This window comes from Brachyistius frenatus, unplaced genomic scaffold (assembly GCF_029030835.1).
Source record: "Brachyistius frenatus isolate BFR_SWC_R1_liver_20210118 unplaced genomic scaffold, ASM2903083v1 Contig_354, whole genome shotgun sequence".
NCBI classification, from domain to species: domain Eukaryota; kingdom Metazoa; phylum Chordata; class Actinopteri; family Embiotocidae; genus Brachyistius; species Brachyistius frenatus.
In genome coordinates this window covers 119941-136676 of record NW_027210953.1, presented here as the reverse complement: position 1 = coordinate 136676, position 16736 = coordinate 119941, and the positions used below count along the sequence as shown (strand labels likewise).

The 16736-nt window shown below is 42.8% G+C and overlaps 1 protein-coding gene across 1 annotated transcript in view; it reads right to left on the bottom strand.

Annotated features, from left to right (window-relative positions):
• Positions 1-8243: 8243 nt before the first annotated feature.
• The window catches only part of doc2b (double C2-like domains, beta), a 92900-nt gene continuing 84407 nt past the window's right edge, over positions 8244-16736 (bottom strand). The window contains exons 7-9 of the mRNA XM_069723967.1: positions 16562-16643; positions 13930-14026; positions 8244-12776 (exon numbers count right to left, since the gene is read on the bottom strand). Of these exons, the coding sequence (XP_069580068.1) occupies positions 12643-12776; positions 13930-14026; positions 16562-16643 (313 nt within the window). The 3' untranslated portion in view covers positions 8244-12642. The remainder of the gene's footprint in view (positions 12777-13929; positions 14027-16561; positions 16644-16736) is intronic.

The following is a 16736-nucleotide window of genomic DNA, read 5'->3' as shown; positions in this document are numbered from 1 at the left end:
GGTATTTAAACAAAGTTTCTTCCCGTTCACTTTGTGCCGAGCGTTGCGACCCGGAGGAGGAAGCTGTGCAACCAACTTTAAATCCCTGTCACTAAATCTGGAGCCCCCGGCGAGCCATCTCCAAGTGCCTTTTTTAATCCTGATTTGAAATTTATGCTGCCACATCTTTTTGGAAATACTTCAGCATTTCTCTCACTTACAGGAACTTCAAATGTAGGCTCGGTTGTATTTTATACATAATACACGAGGAGGCACAACAACCTTCCTCCCACCACCATACAGGAAGCATCCCGTCCCCTCAAAGGCTCCACTCTGCCGTGTTTTATCGGCTCTCGCCGAGGGGCCTCTGTCACTATAGCATTTTCCAGCCAAGGCTCTAATTACACAAACAATTAGTTGTAACAGCCCACAACAAAGTATTAATTAAGCAAACAAGGACAAGAGCGACTGCCACCGCAACACGGAGATAATTGAGACCACAGTGTCAAAATATTTGAACTGGAAAAGAGAAAAAGTATTTCCCTCGTGGACGACATTGCTAATCACCTGCTGGAAATTTAAAGGCATCGACGCTCTCTTACAAAGAAACACAGCAAAAAATAACACAAAGATATTTAGTACAACTGAAGCCTTTAACGTAATGACTTTTATTGTGGTTTATAAATCACGTGACAAATAGAGAAATATTCAACAATGATCCAACACACAATAGAGTTAAACAGCCCGGTGAAAAGTATTTGTGTATCTAGACAGACATTTTGTGAATATTTATGACCTCATCAATGTTGTTTTGATGTTTTTGCGAGTGCAAACGAGACGTTTTCCTCGTGTACGAAATTAGAAATATAAAATAAATTATAGATTAGGATTTAAACGATACATTAGATTTACGGAGGAGAGGCTTGCAGCTTCTTTTCATGTGTAATCACATGTTCACTTCATGATGTATTGATCACTTGGAGGTGGGTTACAGGTGGGTCTTCTATGGTGTTGTGCCTGTAAGTGATAAAATAGGCCTGAACTACTAAGAAATTCTATTAATTAGTTCGTAAACAGTTTCAACCACCAGGTGACATGTTTCTTTCCCTCGACTCCACAGGAGACGTCCAGGTCTCAGTGGGACTCAAACAATGTGTGGCCACAGGTAGTAATGCTGGTCTTTAGCTGTTTCAGAGGGAGCAGAGGAGGTGTGTGTGTGTGTGTGTGTGTGTGTGTGTGTGTGTGTGTGTGTGTGTGTGTGTGTGTGTGTGTGTGTGTATATGTGTGTGAAGCAGATAGAATTTTCCCCTCCAGCTGCTCTGCTCTGCTTCGCCTTCATTTTTAAGGCTCTACAAACCGATCTCAAGCTTGCTCCATTACATTTGGACTTCTTCCTGGCGGCACCTCGGTGTCTCTCCAGGAACTCCTGTGTGTGTGTGTGTGTGTGTGTGTGTGTGTGTGTGTGTGTGTGTGTGTGTGTGTGTGTGTGTGTGTGTGTGTGTGTGTGTGTGTGCGTGCGTGTGTGCGTGTTTACAGTCTCAATGTAATGAATCGTACCAACGGGGCCCACAGATAACAGCACACACTTTCACACTTTTTTTTTTTTTTTTTTTTACTCTCAGAAAGTAACTCTTTGTGCACCAACTGTAAGTCTGCAACTCTGAACACTTTGTTGAAGGGGAATAAAAAACGTTAATGACAGGGAGAACCGACTAGCTGCCAAACTACCTACCCTCAACACCAACTGTCCAGAGCTGGAAGTTAGCCCATCAGGCCTGGGAAGCTTTTCACCACAAGTATGCAGTGGTGTGTAATACTGAGAAGCTGCGGTCACTTATAAGTCAAACTAACAAGCTTACGACCTTAAGGTGTCTGTGGATCCATAAAAAGTCCAAAATTTAGTCCTTAAATCCATCTTTCAAAGATCTTAAAAATGCTATTCTATGTTTACGTTTCTTCACAGAGAATAGAAGGAAAAGATGGCCGACCTCGACCATTGTTGTTCTTTTTTTCGTGGTTTTCTTGAGACACAATGCACCGAATGTTCAAATGGTTAAAAAAAAAAAAAAAAAAAAAAGGAGCGGTGAGATGCCATTTAAAAAACGTTTTTGGAGCAGCAGGTTTCTGTAGAAGTGACGAATATTTACCTGGAACATGCAGCTCAGTCTGCGGCGACAGAGCTGCTTTAAATAAAACAGGTACTCAGAACTGTTTGTCCAGATTAAACGAGTCTTATTTGTCCTCATGCAGTATTTGAAGCCCCGAAACTCTCCTGCACGAACAGATGACGTCAGTTAAAGGACTTTTTCTCACAGTTTGTCCTCCGTATCACATTTGACGTCGTATTCAGCCGCTAACAGGATGACATACCAGACTGGAGGATATCAATGAAAATCCCTCCTGCTTGCTTTCCCAGTTGAGGTTGTGACATGCGACGGTCGAACTAGACCGTCGCTGTTTGATGCATCACGTCTCAGCAGCTCTGCAGACGTCAGACACGCCGACGGCCTCGAAAGACAGACAGCTAGGAAAGAAACATTCGTCCAGCAGATCAAAAATATCAAGTTTAACCTCGTCTACTGTTTATGTTTCCAGGACAAAAAAAAAAGAAAAAAGATATCAATATAGTTCACTGAGGAAATAATACTGCAACCAACCAAATGAGTCACCGACAGGCTCAAACAGTTATTCTGGTAATTCCTTTTTTTGTTTTGTTTAACATAACAAATCGCAGACAAACCTTTCCAGACATTATTGTTTTAATATTTTCAGAAAATATTTTTGGTATTTACTGCAACAGAATGTAATCTGACAGCATTATACACAAAGGTATTTAACATAATGATATATGTACCGACACATGATGATGCAATAAACAATACAGTGTGACCTGGACAGAACTGGACCCCCCTTTGTAGCTCCATGAAACTGCTTCTCTTTAATTCCTTGAATATATTTGTGGTGATTTCTTGAAACATTTCTAAAACCCATGAATGCGGCTTGTCACCAGAACACCGAAAACGGACCAGTGAGCCGCGCCGAGACGGCAGATTCCTTCCTGTTTTCTCAGAAATTCTCTCAGCGTACTAATTCGTGAGTTTTCATTTGTGACTGTGAAGCTTAATCTCTGGCTTTACTTTGTAGACGTCAGAGCCGGAGGCAGAGCTGTGCGAAGAGGAGGAGGAGGAGGAGGAGGAGGAGGAGGAGGAGGAGGAGGAGAGCCGATGTAAAGCCTGTACAGGGGAAAACACTGCATTTCCAACCTGAATGAAACACGCCAGAACACCAGTAGAGTCACACAGATGTGAGGCTGTTGAGTGAGGGTGGGGTGGGGGGGTGGTGGAGGGGGTTGTAATCTCTTCCCCGTGACCCAGATGAAATCCTGAGAACAACCAGGGTGTTGGCAGGAGCTCAGCCCACGTCTTGGAGGTGTACCTCCCTCCACCAGCGCACACAACCGGGATCTGTGCAGTTCAGTCCTCGGATGAACGGACTTTTGCTTCGAGATCACCGAAAACACCAAGAAGCCTGAAACCGACACGTTGTGATGAGACGAATCTCAGTGATGGACAACTGTTGTATGCAGCCGGCAAACAAATTTCCAAAATACTGAAATAGAATTAAATATCAAACAATTATACATCAGATATTATAACAGAATTGTTCAATTGGCTTGGATTTGGATATTAATGAGCTCTTACAGGCCTTTTCTTGAGTGTTATTTCTTTTATTCTAATGTTTCACTGGTTTTTTTTAATTGTTTATAAAAAAAAGTCTTTTCCCTGATGTTTGGATGCTTTTAATGGTTTTATGTGAAGCACTTTGAATTGACTTGTTGTCGAAATGTGGCGCCTTTTCTCTGAAGCACTGCTGTTCAGAAATGGGCCTCATGCAAGGACATTTTTAAATATTCTTATCCTCAAGCTCGTTGTAAACCAGCCTGATGAGTCCCACCTGAGATGTTTGTGAGGTCTGATAATGAATAAATAACAATAAAAAAGCCATTTTACGCCGAACGGTTCTGCTCCGTTTTGTAGGAAGGTTCAGCCTATGCTTATTGATCTAAATAGGGTGGACAAAATAATAGAAACTCTTTTACAGAACTTTTTTTTAGGTGACTTTAACGCTGTTGTCGCTGTTTCTGGCTCAATTTCAGCTTTTTTATTTGTTTTGTAACTTCTTTTTTTTCCTTGAAATTTCACACATCTTTACCTTTTATTATTTTTTTTTTCCTCTTTTCTTTTCCTTGGAGGCTTAAATTTATATCCCTCGGTTGGATTCACCTGGTTAATCTTTGAGTCAAATCAGTGTTTTTTTTTTTCATGCCTCCTAATATCTACTATAAACGTGAAGACGTGTAAGCGTTCGCTCCCTCCCTTTTCCCCACTTATTCAAAAACGCTTCTTGTGGCCTTATTGCTGCACAGCGTGTGCTTTGCTGTGGTTGCCATGGTCACACGCTCAGTACTGCATTTCTTCTTCTTCTTTTTTTTGAAAAGCAGAAATCACCACACAGGTGCAAACACTGTCATTTACAAACACTCGGCATCTCTCGCTGACGTTACAAACTGTGAAGGTATTGTGGAGAAAATGAACCTATTAACCTCCGTTTCTTTTTTGATTGCCTTGTTTTGTTATTGCGTCTCTCTCGTGACGGGGCCGTAATGTTCTCCTCATTACCTGCCGAGGCGAAGCCCTCAGCGTTCGGCTGCAGGACTCAGCGAAACCGCCGGAGCCACTCGTTCATCGCTCCATGCATTTATTTATTTATTTTCCATTTCTTAGATAGATGGCTGAAAGCTCAAATTTCCTCATTTTCTGTTGTGCTCAAAGATATAAATCACAAGTTCAAAACGTCCTAAAAAAAATGTGATTCGTGACAGGAGAGTAAATGGCCATCCTCCACACTTCTGTACATGCATCCCTAAAAAACATTAAAAAAAAGTCCTTCTAATGGAGGCCATCAGACAAAATGCAACTTTCTGTCGCTTCAACGCACACACGATTCATCGTGCTGCTGGCTGCATTATTTTCCTAACAGATGTCTTGTCATGTAATAATTAATGAGATGTTTTTTGGCAGGTACAAATATCCATTTTGTGATTGGATGGGCTTTGAATGTGTGCCAGGTGACGAAAGGAATGAGCAAAGAACCTTTTTTCTATTATTGAAAAGTGTAAGGAAAAGCAAAAACACTTGTTAGCTTTACATTTTTGAACATTTGCTGCTGTTATTTTTCTCCCGAAGCCCACCTGTCGCCATCAAATAGCATTTCGTTTTTTTAACAGTACCTGGGAAGTAGGGCCGCAGGTTGGTGCAGCACCCCCTGGCGGATGGAGGAGGAACTTACATGTTCACAACTATAAAATAAAAAAAATAAAAACAATGTTGTATTTAACTTTTATTGTTTGTCTTGACACACCTGTGACATTTTGATATCAGTAAGTCGGCAATTGTGGATTTTAAATTTCCGAGCTCGTGGTGTGGTTTGAAGTGACGTCAGAGGTCGTGACGCAGCAAATATCAAACAGCCAGGAAAAAAATGGCGACCCGGAAGTGACTTTGGGAATTCTTCACCAAAACACCTCAGCGGGTGTCAACAGCTCACCGGTGGACTGTTAGCCAGGAAGTTAGCAGGGGAGCTAATGCTTTTATCAAGCCAGAGCAGGAGGAAGAGGAGGAAGAGGAGTGAAGACACCTCCGACCAGGTGAGTTTATTTACGTAACACATTTCATACGCTTGTGATGCATTAAAGGACATTTAACCACTCAGAGACCTCCCAATGTTATTATTAGTCTTTTAGAGACCCCTAAAAAGTGAAATGCTTTTTCACAAAGGATTAAAGTGAACAGAAAATAAAATTAATAAAGTAAATATTCAGATGATGCCACTTGCACAGTTGTTCTAATTGAGCCTGTTATTAACTTGCTGTTTTTATCGTCACTGTTTATTCTTTAATTTCTGAGGCATTTGTCCGCCTGCTTCTTTGTTGTTGTTTAGTTCAGTATTTTGTATTGATTAACCAGGAACTCATCAGTCATTTAATTTAATAATGACAAAGTGTGAAGTTCATGAGTGAATGTCACTTTCCTCTTTACCGAAACAAAAATGCTGAAAGCGTGTAAAGCGGCAGGGTCCGTTATCACCTGAATGTTGCTGACTGAGAGTCCAGACTCTTTCACCGCCATCCCATAACGAGGGAGACGAGGGGCACAAAGGAATAGGCAGTCGCACAGCTAATTGATTTTTCTTTGTTCCCTCCGCATCTGAATCCGAAGCGTGCCGGGAGAATAACCCGGCTCAAAGAGATCTGTATCTGTCTGGAGTGTTTTGTGATGTCCTTTTCTTTTCTTTCTTTTCTTTTTTTTTTTTCTCCACAATTCAGCTGAATAGGAAGCAACTCTCAAAGCTTGATAGACGAGAGTTTAGACTCTGAAGTGAGTGTGTTTTAGCTCGCTGAACGTATGCCCATTTTTTAATTTCGGTTTTGTTTTCCTGCAGTTTTATACGTTGAAAGGTCAGTTTGGTCGTCGCAGCGCTTCAGTGGCTCTGGAGGAGCTTTGACCGAATAACCTCCCGACGTTCGTCTTCAGGGACGTTTCAGCCGCGGCTTTGAGGCTTTTACATTTTTAATAACGAGCTTGAACTGTGGTGGTTTTTTTTGTTTCTTTTTATAAAGTGCTGGTTGTTTATCAGGCAGAGACGTTTGGATGAAAAGATCCTGATGGTCATATCATGGGAAATTTACCCACACTAGTCCGTTAAAGCCGGGATGTGTCTCCGCTTGTCTGGTATATAATCTTTATTTCTTTATATATAACAGAACTGCACCACACGGAAAAGAGATTTGATGCTGAAGGATTTAAAACAGCTGTTTTAGTGATTTTTTTTTTTTTTTTTTTTTTAAAACAATGCCGACCATCTCAAAACCTTCTGGAGTGAAGCAAAGCAAAGGATGTCTTATTTCTGTTAAATGCCCGTCGCGCCTTTATTTATGTTTATATATATTCATACGATGCACGTGTTTGTTTTCCCATACAGAGCGGGGTGGGTAGGGAGGTGTGGGGGGGGGGGGCGTGAGATCTGATAGCAAGTGGGTCGCTTCTACATAATTTATATTTCTTGTGTGTCTGGAGGCCTCGGTGGGAACGCGGAGGCCTTCTGGGTGTCTCCACATCGAGGCAAAAAAACAAAACAAAAAAAGGTGCAGTTGTGGCACCGACCTGCTGGAAAAAAAAACAAAAACAAAACAGAATCAGTCGATAGTTTTAAGAAGGGGGGGGCTCAAATTCTTCATGATTCACTTCGGCCCACCGATGCTGCGTTCAGGGGAGGTCGTAAAAAATATGTTTGGAGTATTTTTTTTTTTTTCGAGGCAAATGTCTGCGTGCTCATTTGTTGGGTTGCACCCTGCTGTCACTGTGGATTGGGAGGGATGTGGGGGGGGGGGGGGGTGATAACGATGCCGTCGTAATGACCGTCATCCGTCAGATCAACCTTCCTCGCTTTTGGGTGCTTCCTTTCTAATCGTTTAAAAAAAAAAAAAAAAGGAAAAATCTGTCTTTTGTGAGTCACTTTTGTAAGTAAGCAGTCCACTGATAAAAAAAAAAAAAAAAAAAGTCAGTTTTACGACATCCACGGCCCCTCCGACTGTTTTTTTTTTTTTTTAGTGATCATTAAGGGCCATTATCAACATGCTAAGAGGGTAAAGTAAGATTATTTAGCGCGTTTACTTGCAGCACGTCAGCATTATCGCAGACGGGATTGCATCACACCGGTGTTCTCTCGTCTTTTATCTCACTACCGTTCGCTGGAGTCGTTCTTTTGATACAGGCCACTTAATCGCGTGGAGAAAAAAGACTGACAGATTTAAACTTGCGTGATGACACCGGCCTCGCGTTAGCAGGAAGCACAGCAGTAATGTAGCTCCTGTTGCTTTCTGCGAGCTGGCAGGAACCGCCTGCTGTTTGCAAAGCACCATTAGCATGAAGTCTGACCTGAGCGACACAAAAACGATGTCACATCTGACACCTTCACATGCGATTTTTTTTTTTTTTTTTAAGCAGTGACATGAACCCCCGAGGGTAAAAAAAAAATAAAAAACACAACAAGAGAAACAAGAAAAAAAGCACAAAAATCGTTCCATTTTGACATCGGACTAAAATATAATTTCAGACAACGCATTTTATAGTCATACATTCAACAAACCAGAAAAGAAAAAAAGAAAACAAGTGCCTGAGTGTTAAAAAGGAATCAAAACAAACAAAAGGAGAGATTTTAATTCAACATCAAGTCACGCTTTCCAAGATAGTCAATACAGCAGCCAAACAGGCGATGCGATAGTGTTCAAAGGTACAAAATGTTGTCCAGAAGAAAGACTTGACTTATAGCATAATCGTAGAGCATCCACAGTCATATATATATATATATTTTTTTTTGTACAGAAAAACAGTATCAAACATTAGGCAGTCATTTCATGACAAAACCAAGAACATACGCATGCAGTTATATTTTTTTGTTTGTTTTTTAGTTGTTGTTTTTTTTCCCCCCTTAATATTGAGCTTGCATACAAAGGCAGACAGATTACAAAATCACGTGTCGGTTGTATTCATTACATATTCATCAGCTAGAGAGGGATCACCGTTGTGTCAAGGAGGATGTATATCGAGATGCCGACAACGTTTCACAGCCGGTTTGTGCCTCATGAAATCGATGCGGCTGGAGGAGGCCGTGAACACGCGAAAGGACACGAGAGATGCGACGCATTGGAGATTTCATTCCTCAGCTTCGAAGGTGTGATATGATATGAAAAAATAAATAAATAAAATAATCTTCTAAATGAACGGAGGCTAGCGCGAAAAGGAAGCTACCAATAAAGAAACTAAGGGGCGAGGAAGATTAAATAATATACCAAATACACATTAGGGGCTTGTTTTTTTGTTTTTGTTTGTTCACGATCCACCGGCTGCAATCAGTCAATTAAAACGATGCAGACGCGCTTTTAAAAGCAGACAGCGACGTGACGTAATGACACGACGACAATCCTGATCGTTTCATTTGTTTTGGTGTTTTTTTTTTTTTTTTTTTTTTTTTTTTTTTACCAGTCAGTGCACGGTGGACAAGAAAGGTGGATGTGTGTGTGTGTGTGTGTGGTAGGGAGGGTGGCGGGGGTGGTTTGTGTGTGTGTGTGTGTGGGGGGTGGGGGGGCATGCAGAAAAAGGTCAAACTGCAGAATCAAACTCATAAAAATCACAACTACATGACATGCATCCAAGTTTCCGGTCCTGGAAGAGGGGTGGAGGGGTGGAGGGGGGGGGGGGTATTAAAACGTCAACATAAAATATTAAAAGAAAAATTATTCAAAGTAAAACTTTGACTCCGATGGACTGAGTTCAACCGTCTCTCTCGCTCTCTCTTTTTTTAAATTATTTTTATTTTATCCCTCCCCGGATGCTCGAAACGCCGAGCTGGAGATTTGACACGTGAACGATAGAATAAAAAAACAAAAACCCCGACACGGAGCACCGAGGTGCACGATCGAAAGGAGGCTCAACATGTACATTCTGTTTCCATACATTTATAGTGGAGCTGCTTACGTTAATAAAAAAAAAAAATACAAGATAATAATAAATATATACCTCAACAGATGCAACGACATATTAACATTATGCATACACTGCTAGTATATAAAAAAACAACGTCTGCCCTTCTCATCCTTGCCCTTCTTTTAGCAACGCTTGCATTGCAACGCCCAAACAATCGCAAAAAGGGGGGAGGAGGCAGTGAAGGGGGGTGGGGGGGGGCGTGGTCGCCCACAATTCAGCAGCAAAACCTGGACTTCAGCAAGAATAGACTTGTAAACAATACATGCTTTTGTTATTTTCATTACATATATATATATATATATATATATATATATATTTTTTTTTTATATTGACGTAAACTTTGTGGTATGTTGTTTTTTTGTTTTGTTTTTTCAAAATTCGGCCCTTTTGGCGTACAGCAGGTACATTTTCATCCACGTTACAGCTGAAATTGCAGAGTTTTTGTGGAAACTCATTTTTCTGTAGTGTAAACAATAAGCTACTCGTGCACGCACGCACACACACACACACACACACACACACACACACACACACACACACACACACACACACACACACACACACACACACACACACACACACACACCATAGAGTCACCCAATCATGTGGTTTCGCGCTTCGACAAGTGATTTATTTATTTTTTTCCCTCCCAGGCCGGTCGCCCTCTGAACTTCCTCCGGTTGTTGATTACAGCGGCTCCGCGCTCTAAAATAAACCCCGCGGATCATCGGAACCACGGCGTGCGTGCGACATTTGATTATCTGTAAACCGTCTTTTCGGCTCGTAGCCAATCGGAGAGAAACGCGGCAGCTGCTGCGACCGCACGACGCTGTTTACTTGTTTGACTGGCCGTCCATGAAACTAGGGAGTCGGGGGAGGGGGCTTGCACTGATCCACGTAGGTGGCGCTGTGACACCTTTTTGCATTGTCTTGCACTGATTGGTCGATACGGCGACCCACGGGTGGAGGTGAAGGGGGGAACGGGGGGGGTTTGCTTGCTAGAGATTCCTGGTAACCTCCCAGGTGAAGTGCATCTTGTGGCTTCTTGCTGTGTTGTTGTTATGGCGATGGTCTTTTTTCTTTCCCCCCCCCTTTCCTTTCCTTTCCTTTCCATGAACACTGGTTGTCAGGGGCCTCAGCATACTTTAAAAGAAGGTGTCTCAGACATTTTGGATTTCTAATGCCGCGAACGAGCCGTTGCGGTGCAGCCTTTGCGGTGGCCACGGCAACCCTGAAGTTGACGTCTGTGTTGCAGGTCTACGGCGGGGTCAGTCCGGGCGGCGTGTTTTTCTCTTTTCGAGTCGCTCTGCATGGCGGTGAATCGAAGCGCGTTATTTCTTGCCGTCACTTAGTTTGTGTCTTATACTAACGTTTCTCGCCTTTTCTGTGAAGTGAAGCTTCCTTTTCGGAGACTCGCCGCCGGCTGAACGGGTGAAATCTGCCACTGAACTACAGATGAAACCCCCAACGTTGGGTTTTGGTTACAGTGCAGGTGCATGTTAAATCTTAACGTGTTACAGCATCTGAAATCCCTTTCAGCGGCGCTGCAACCCGGGAGCCCGAGAAGTGTAACATTTTGCGTCTTGCCGATCACACCTGTTCGGTCAGGTGTGCGGAGATGTGAAGGTACGGCCGGGTTTGAACTTCTCCGAGCTCTCTTTTTGTGTCGAAGCTGAAAATGACGAAAGAAGAGAGCGATCCGAAACGAAGGAGGCTGACAGACTTTTGCTTTGACATTTTTTTGTTTTTTGTTTTTAGATGCGAAACCTGCAGGTCTCCAAATTTCACTACATAACTTGTACCTACCCGTCAGACTGACATACAATACATGAGCACAATCTGATGCTGTATTCAGCAGGAGGGGTGGGAGGGGGAGGGGGGGGGCGGGAGGCGGGGGGTATTGTTTGCCGGTGTTTTGAGTTTTCTAATTTGGCGCTGCTGTGGTTTAAGGTTTAGCTTTAGTCCAAAAAAAAAAAAAAAATACAAAGTTAGGGAGCAAAGAAAAGTAAAAAGTGGTCTGGGGTCCAGTGATTTGTTGACCCATCCATCCACCTCACCGTTCTCCTTCTCGCCCTCTACAAATCGGTCACTACTGTCTTTGCTACTGGCGGACAACACGGTTCCTTCGGAGGCGAGTCGATATCATACCTCGTTTGTTTTGAAGCGCGCCGAGGCCTCGACCCGCGCCGGTTGTCGTGAGGACGGTTCTTCTTAAAGCCTCGTGGTTTCTACGACGTCGTCCTCTTCGGGCCCGAACGACTCAAACTAAGGGGATGAACGGGTTTCTAAAGCGAACGGCTCGCCGTGGGACTTTGCATAAAGGGTGAATGACAACAGGACCTTCGCTACCCAACACTTTTACAATCAGGTTAAAGTGCAACGTCTTTAAACGTGTGGCTAATTTGTGTATTCAGCTGCTTTTCTACAACACTAAATGTGACCAACAAGCAGACTGAATATTGGAGTTGTTGTTTTTTTTTTTTTTGTGGAGAAGATGAAAACTATTCCACTAAAATATTTCTGTACAGTAGGAAATATTTGCTACATCCTTTGATAGTTTCTCTGTTTCCTTACCCCCTGTGGTTTCCGTTGTACTTCATAGCCATCAAAATGACAGTATAAGGGCTTTTTTTTTTTGTGCTGTTGCGGGGATTAGTGAAAAGTATTTAGCTGCTGGAAAAAGATCTCATCAAACAGATAACATTTGCTCCCTTTGTCTTCAATGATCGTGTAAGAAAAGAATCCTCACCTCAATCCCCGTCATTCAATTTGTTGATTCAAATTCCCTTAAAAGAAAGTAGATGAGCAGCTGTGCAACCCCTATTTGTGTACATGTGAAGGTGTTGTTCAAAGCAAACGTAAGATCTGGATATATATATATATATTTTAAGTTGAGCCCTGTTGAGAGGAAATATATTCCCAAAGAGAGGTGTCCCGAGCCGCTGTGGCTAACATGAGGGGAAATCCAGAGAAGAAGAGCTGGGAGGACGAGTAAGGACAAACGAGGGGGAGGAGGAGGGGGGGGGGGCAACAGGTTGGACGACAGGATGTGGGTCCTTCAGTCATTTAATGAGCCGGGCAATTCATTGGTCAACGTGTGCCAGCGCTCTATTTTTTTGTCCTTGTTTTTGAGGCAGTCGAACCAGTGTTTGAGCCTCTCTCCGTTTGCATTGATACCCAGAGACACGCCACCTAGAAGAAGGCACAAAGACGCTGTGAGTCACGTGACGAGGCATGTAAACATTTCTAATGCGTCACTCGAGAATAGTCCCCATAGTCTCTTAGCAACAGGACAAAACAGTTAAAAACTGGTATGACATCAACTGTAATATTAACCATTAACCTTTTATACGTGGTTATTAATGTTTCATACGTCGTTAAACACATTTAATGAAAAAATAAGATTAATTTAGTTCTGCATCTATCATTGTCTCAAAACAACTTCTAAATAGACCTCGAAGTGAAACTGTTTGTTTAGATTTTAAATGAGAAATTGGAAAAGTGCTCAGACAAAACACGCCCTTTGTTTTACTCCCAGGTTAAGTGTGTGGACCAAACGGGGAGCATGAATAAATCCTAATCCGACGTCCTGCACATGCTTTCTGCAATATGGACAACTGTGTTGCTTCCCCTCAGGTCTTTGGTTCAGTATTTTGTTTTCTACATGCAGTCGGTCGTCTTTGGGTTTCCGTGTCTCAAAGTGCAGCTTTTGTAAAGATTATTTTGCTGAACAAATATTAATAATTGGCTTCTTTCTTAGATTTGTCATTTTTCTGATGTGATGTTTTGCATGCGGAGCTCCACTGAAATAACCTGCTTTGCATCCACGTGTGTCCACAACGCCGGTAAACTCAAAACGAGAACAGCGCAGGATGTTAAGTGCTGAAAGAAAATGGCAACCGAAATGCTTCATAAAGGGCAGGAAATAGGTCCAGCTCAGGGAAACACAGCGTAGTGAGCGACACTTGATGTAATGAGTAAACAGTCCACAGGTCACCTTAACGTTTTAAGCGGGATAAAGGTTTCCTCACACGGGTGTTTTTTTTTGTGTGAAGCTGGTTCAGTGGTCAAACCGACGTGAGTATATGATGGCGGGCCAGCCAGCTCCCGCTACGGTTGCAGTGCTTGTTTGTTTCCCAGCCTCCGGGCTTAGAAAGGGGCAGATGGCACACTCAGCTGGACAGAAGGCCAGTTGTGCTGCTGCTGCTGAAGCTGCTGAATATCTGTCAAGCTGTTTACCCCCCCTCCTCCCTTCCCTCCCCCTCCCCTCCCCTCCCCCCGCTTGTCCCACATCATCTCGGATTAAAAGCAGAGCTAGCGCGCTACACGTCCCACCCGTGCTTACCTATGAAGTCGTTCGACTTCCCGATGTCGTAGTCCCACACGGTCACCTCCAAGGTCTTTTTGGTGAGGTCTGCATATTTTATGTCATAACAGAACTCCTACAAAACACAAAACAAAACAAAAAAACAAAAAACAGGAGAAAGTTAGGGCTCCGGTAGTTCCTCACGTACAGTTAGGATTACGCGTTTCGTCTTTTCAGACCGACACAATGTGGGTTTGAAAGTGTTGAATGGGAGTCCGTTCCGCTTCGCCGCCTTCACAACAAAACACTCTTCTGCATGGTTTTGAGTTCGCATAAAGATCATCGCAATCCTGAATGCAACCGGCATTTGTTTCATTATCTGGTGAAAGTGATTCACATAATGCTGAGCGCCTCATTGACTTTTAATTTTTTTTGTCGGTGCCGAGAATAAAACGCAGCTGAACGTAGGTGCGGTCTTTCACCACGTACTCAAACTCGGCCGTTTCCCATTAGTTCTGGAAACGTATGGACCCATTTTGTAGAGTAGAAGTGTCAAAAGTAACTTGACTGAGCGCAGAGGAGATGAAATGTGAAATGCACACCATAGGGGCACTTTAATAAAATGACAGTTCAATCAATAAAGCGCCCTGTCCACTAAATGAAAGGAGCGTTTTCTTCTGACAACAAATTTGCAGCGTGTGAAGCGGGAGAATTTATTCTGCATTTCAATTTGTTGGTTCAATCAAGGATGCTGCTCCACCTTAATGAAATCAATACGTTGAGATGGAGGAAGACTTTGGAGGAAGACCTTGGATGAAGGCCTTGGAGGGAGACCTTGTCTCCGACAGAAAGGCCAAAAGGTGACGGAGGAATACGGGCGCAAATAATGCCAGAGGAAATGTCAAGCTGTGGCTGTTTGGCCGGGGATGTCCACTCGTATACAGGCGGATACTTCAGAGCCAACCTTACCCGCTCGGCCTTGAAAACACGTTTGGCATCCGTCTTGCAGAACCTGACCGGGGCCCCGCGTAGACTGGGGAAATGTGTTTCTGATGTCGGTGCAATTTAAAATCAATCATTTTGATTACAAAGGAGGTGTAGCTGTGAGACTGAGCTGCTCCGGCTCAGTTAGGGAAGAAAAACATAAAAATAAACAGGAAGAGAAATTGTTTCATTCACACTGACTTTATCAAAGCGTAGTTACACCGCTGGAGGCTCCAAAATATATCACAAAATGTGCCAAGCTTCCGATGTGAAGCATTATTTGATTTGTCCGGCCAATAAATTGCTGATTTGAAGTTAACAGACGGCTGCGTATTCACACATTCGACATCCTGTTTCTTTTTCACATTTCATTTACCTCCGTTTTGTTCTCCACCAGCTGTTGAGGGAAATGTCTGGCTCTTTAGTGACTATATGTTTTACTACAGGAGCGCTTTTTTTTTGGTTTGTAGAGGTAATTTTAAACAGAGCTGCATTTTTCCTGAAAATACCAACGGAAAACAAAAAGTTTGTAATCTGAGAAGTTGGAAACCAGAGCAGAGTAGCGTCGTCATCAGTGCTATATTTTAAAATGATTGCTGTTTGGTGGTGTAATTTGTACATTTATAATACAACTGTTAGTGTTAGAAATCGTTGTGTGCCACGGTGGCAAACCGTTAGTCGGGAGTTATTGTTTGTTGGGCTATGAAGTTATAACCGCCAGTTAGAAAGCAGAGATCCAATCTCTAAAATGGTAGTTATCTGGTTGTAACTTCAGTTCTATGAGCGCGTATGGTTTTCTACCTGAGGTGTGGATACAGCATTTATTTTAACACCACATAGCGTATCATTTGGGAATTAAAAAATGAGAAAGTACTACATATTCGACATGTAGAGCAACAATTAAAGTTGGTATTGAAACGACAGTTTAACAGACAAAATGATGGCACTGTATCTATTGTGAATAAACTTTTGAATTTTGATTCAGACGTTGCTAACTTCTGATTTGTGCTTAGCAATATGTGACGTCCCCTGTTCCCAACCAAACCCCCTCCCCCCAACCTATTAAGGACATTAAGGACAAGGAGACGTCTCCAGTATGGTGTAAATTGTGTTTTCATGTAGGAACGAAAGCTGACCGAGAATATGAATATGTCACCGGTCTCTTTTAAAGAAACGATGAATGTAACAGCAGTGGATGACTACAACCCGTTATCTCAAGATTCCCCGTGACACATGTTTTCAAAGCCGTTTTGTTGACATCTCGCCGTCCTAATCTTTGTCGGGATACATCAAAAGATTTCCCCGCGAATGAGAAAAAGATGAAACGAGGTTCAGTGCTGCCAAAAGACACCTGAGCGATGTGTTCAGAAGGAAAACATTTGGCTGAGGAGGATTTTTGTGACATCTAGAGACGGCCTCGCTTTGCGCTGCTCTCTCAAAAAGTCATCTTATGACGAATTAAGAAAAATGTGCTCCTTTTTCAACCCGACAGCCGTGGCCCCGTCAGGATGGCTTCCTGCATGTCTCCCCGGGGGGTAACGGAGGCTGCTCGCCACACAAAAGCACCAGTAAAAAAAATAAAACCACTCAGCTCAGGTAAAAAGGAAAAACAAGAATAAAATACAATGACATGGGGAGCTGCCAGGATTTTTTTTTTTTTTTAACCACAGCAGTGGTGGTTTTATACCTCGTTGAACTCTGGATTGAGCGTCTTCTTCTTCACAGCAGTCTTGTGCTTTGACTTTTTGTTCTCGTCAGGCTTCAGGTACCTGTGGGAGACGGACAGAGCGGGGAGGGGAAGGAGACTTAATGCAGGACTGAATAGCAAAAACTAAACTGTATTATTTCAAACGCTCATCAGT